This window comes from Acanthisitta chloris, unplaced genomic scaffold, assembly GCF_000695815.1.
Source record: "Acanthisitta chloris isolate BGI_N310 unplaced genomic scaffold, ASM69581v1 scaffold44268, whole genome shotgun sequence".
Classification (NCBI taxonomy): Eukaryota; Metazoa; Chordata; class Aves; order Passeriformes; family Acanthisittidae; genus Acanthisitta; species Acanthisitta chloris.
The window spans coordinates 19,228-21,939 of record NW_008686204.1 but is presented as its reverse complement, the minus strand read 5'-3'; the positions used below and the strand labels follow the sequence as shown (position 1 = coordinate 21,939).

The following is a 2,712-nucleotide window of genomic DNA, read 5'->3' as shown; positions in this document are numbered from 1 at the left end:
CCCCCCGAGGGCAGCGGACCCGGCGGCGGCGCCGAGGGGCGGCGAGGAGCGGGGACCGGGTGGGAGCACCGGGTGCCACTGACACTCGGGCTGGTCGCTCGGTTCGGGGCTCCGAGGCTGAGCTCTGACCCTGCAGGGCACTCACCCGTGTGGGACGAGGGAAGGGGCAGCCGGTGGGGGACCCTCCTCGCTTTGGGGAGAACGGTGGGATACTTCACCTTTGGCTGAGCCCCCAGTGATCTCCCTCTCTCCTATCAGGGCAGCAGTGGGCAGCGTATGTGACACTTCGGTGAGCGGATGAGCCAGAGGAGACAGTCTTGAGAAGAACAAGGGTCTCACTTTTTTCCTCCACTTCCAAGTCATTCTCATCACCAGTGAGCCTGGCCACCCTCTCCTGCAGCCATGGAGAACTCCTCCCTCCCTGAAACCAATTCCTCATGTGCAGACTGCACTGGGAGAGAGCATGGGGGCCTGAATGTGTCCACTCCCCCACTGAGTCCCAGGTTCTATGTCACGGTGCCAGTCATCTATTCAGTCATCTGTGCTGTGGGGCTGACAGGCAACACTGCTGTCATCTATGTAATCCTCAAAGCACCGAAGATGAAAACAGTAACCAACATCTTCATCCTCAACCTGGCCATTGCTGATGAGCTCTTTACCCTGGTGCTACCCATCAACATTGCTGACTACCTGCTCCTGCAGTGGCCCTTTGGAGAGTTCATGTGCAAGCTCATCATCTCCATAGACCAGTACAACACTTTCTCCAGCATCTACTTCCTCACTGTCATGAGCATTGACCGTTACCTTGTTGTGGTGGCCACCACCAAGTCCAGGAAGATGTCCTACCGCACCCATCGAGCAGCCAAGATTGTGAGCCTCTGCGTCTGGTCCTTCGTCACGATCATCATCCTGCCCTTCACTGTCTTTGCAAAGATACACACGGAGCAGGGCCGCTCCCAATGTGTCTTCGTGTTCCCTCATCCTGAGAGTGTGTGGTGGAGAGGTAGTCGGATTTACACGCTTATTTTAGGTTTTGTCATCCCAGTGTCCACCATCTGCACCCTCTACACCACCATGCTGTGCAAACTGAGACACATGCAGCTCCATTGCAATGCAAAAGCCCTGGACAAAGCCAAAAAAAAGGTGACACTGATGGTGGTTGTCATCCTGTCTGTGTGTCTGTTGTGCTGGACACCCTATCACCTTAGCACAGTGGTGGCCCTCATCACAGACATCCCACAAACTCCACTTGTCATTGGGATTTCCTACTTCATCACTACCCTAAGTTATGCCAACAGCTGCTTCAACCCTTTCCTGTATGCCTTTCTGGATGACAGTTTCCGGAAGAGCTTTCGCAAACTGATAGATCGCAGAACCACCTCATAAAGCCAATCCCCTGTCCCTTCTTGTGTCCCTCTCACAGTCACCTGCTCTTCCTGGGTGACTCCAGCCCAGAGAGTGCTTTCTCTCCAGCCTCCTTGTGACAGTCCACAGAGCTTCAGGTTGTCTTACTACCCAAGACATGAACTGGGGACAGGTGGATCATTCTCAACTGTCCTGCACTCATTTCCTTAGCACCGCTTTCCTTGCCCTGGTTTTTTTCTTTTCTTTCCTTTTTTTGATCTTAAAAAATCCTTCTTTCTAACATTCTTTCTGTCCTAGATTTGTAGCACTCAGAGCTGCAGCAGGTCCCTTTTCCCTTTCTAAATATATCGCTTTGTGAACTCACTCCATATAACTGCCTCTGTTACTGGTGAGTTGTAAACCCCAATAAATGTGTGTTACTGAGTGTTTTGTTTGATGATTCCTCAGCCTCTTTCTTATCCTGCTTACCTAAAGTCTTACAAACCTAACAATATTGGAAAAGGCACAGCTCCAAAGGATAAGGAATAAACCAAGGTATTGAATTTATTTCATTTTACATGAGACTAAGATAATGTAATCAAAATCAGTGATAACAGGCAAGCGAGTCTTCAGTCTGACCTTAAGGAAGAAAGAGCAAGCCCTTACTAGTGAATAAAATAAACAGGTGTAGGTTTTGAGCCACTTGCTGTGGAAATAGCTTAACAGTGTACTTGGTAGTTGTAGTTTGTAAAATTTGCAGCATTTGTATCAGAAGTGGTAATTAATTTATTATTTGTCATGTGCATACAGATAGTTATTTTTTTGTCCTAGAAAGCAGAATCAGACGATATTTTCAGAACCAGGTAACTCTTAAGGGTTTAAAAAGAACTTTCTGAAACATGGGGAATATTCTGACTTCTTCCTTTACAAACCATAAATAACACATGCAGTGGTTAGGTTACTTTTACATTATTTCTCACACACTTGTATTCGGATTTTTGTGAGATTTATTAGTATTTCTTTTAAGGAGGAGAAGTGAAATAAAACATAAAAAAAATTCTAAAGTACCCAAAAGATTAGGTTAACTTTATCTGGAGGAGGAGGGAGAGGGTGAATGAAAGTTTCACTAGAATTCATATGTCCAAACACTGCATGAGGAGTTTTTTCCTCCCCTCTCCTCTTTTAGCCCTCTAAGGGAGACTAAAAACTGTGGAAGACTTGGAAAATATTTGCAGTCATTTAATATTTCTCATCTTAGTGGTCTTCCCCCCTCTTCTCTGCAGCAGATGCTAAATCAGTGCAACACAGTTTTGTTAGATACTTTCCCATCCACTGAAGACAGAGAGATAGTGAAATGTGGCTAAGGAA

The 2,712-nt window shown here is 46.8% G+C and overlaps 1 protein-coding gene across 1 annotated transcript; it reads left to right on the top strand.

Annotated features, from left to right (window-relative positions):
* Positions 1 to 402: 402 nt before the first annotated feature.
* On the top strand, positions 403 to 1,386 carry NPBWR1 (neuropeptides B/W receptor 1). The gene has a single exon (XM_009080011.1). It carries the CDS (start codon positions 403 to 405, stop codon positions 1,384 to 1,386), a length of 984 nt encoding a protein of 327 aa, XP_009078259.1.
* The last annotated feature ends 1,326 nt before the right edge of the window (positions 1,387 to 2,712 follow it).

What these genes read in the sequence shown, in the direction of transcription:
- NPBWR1 (XM_009080011.1), top strand. Translation starts at nt 403, where the DNA reads ATGGAGAACTCCTCCCTCCCTGAAACCAATTCCTCATGTGCAGACTGC.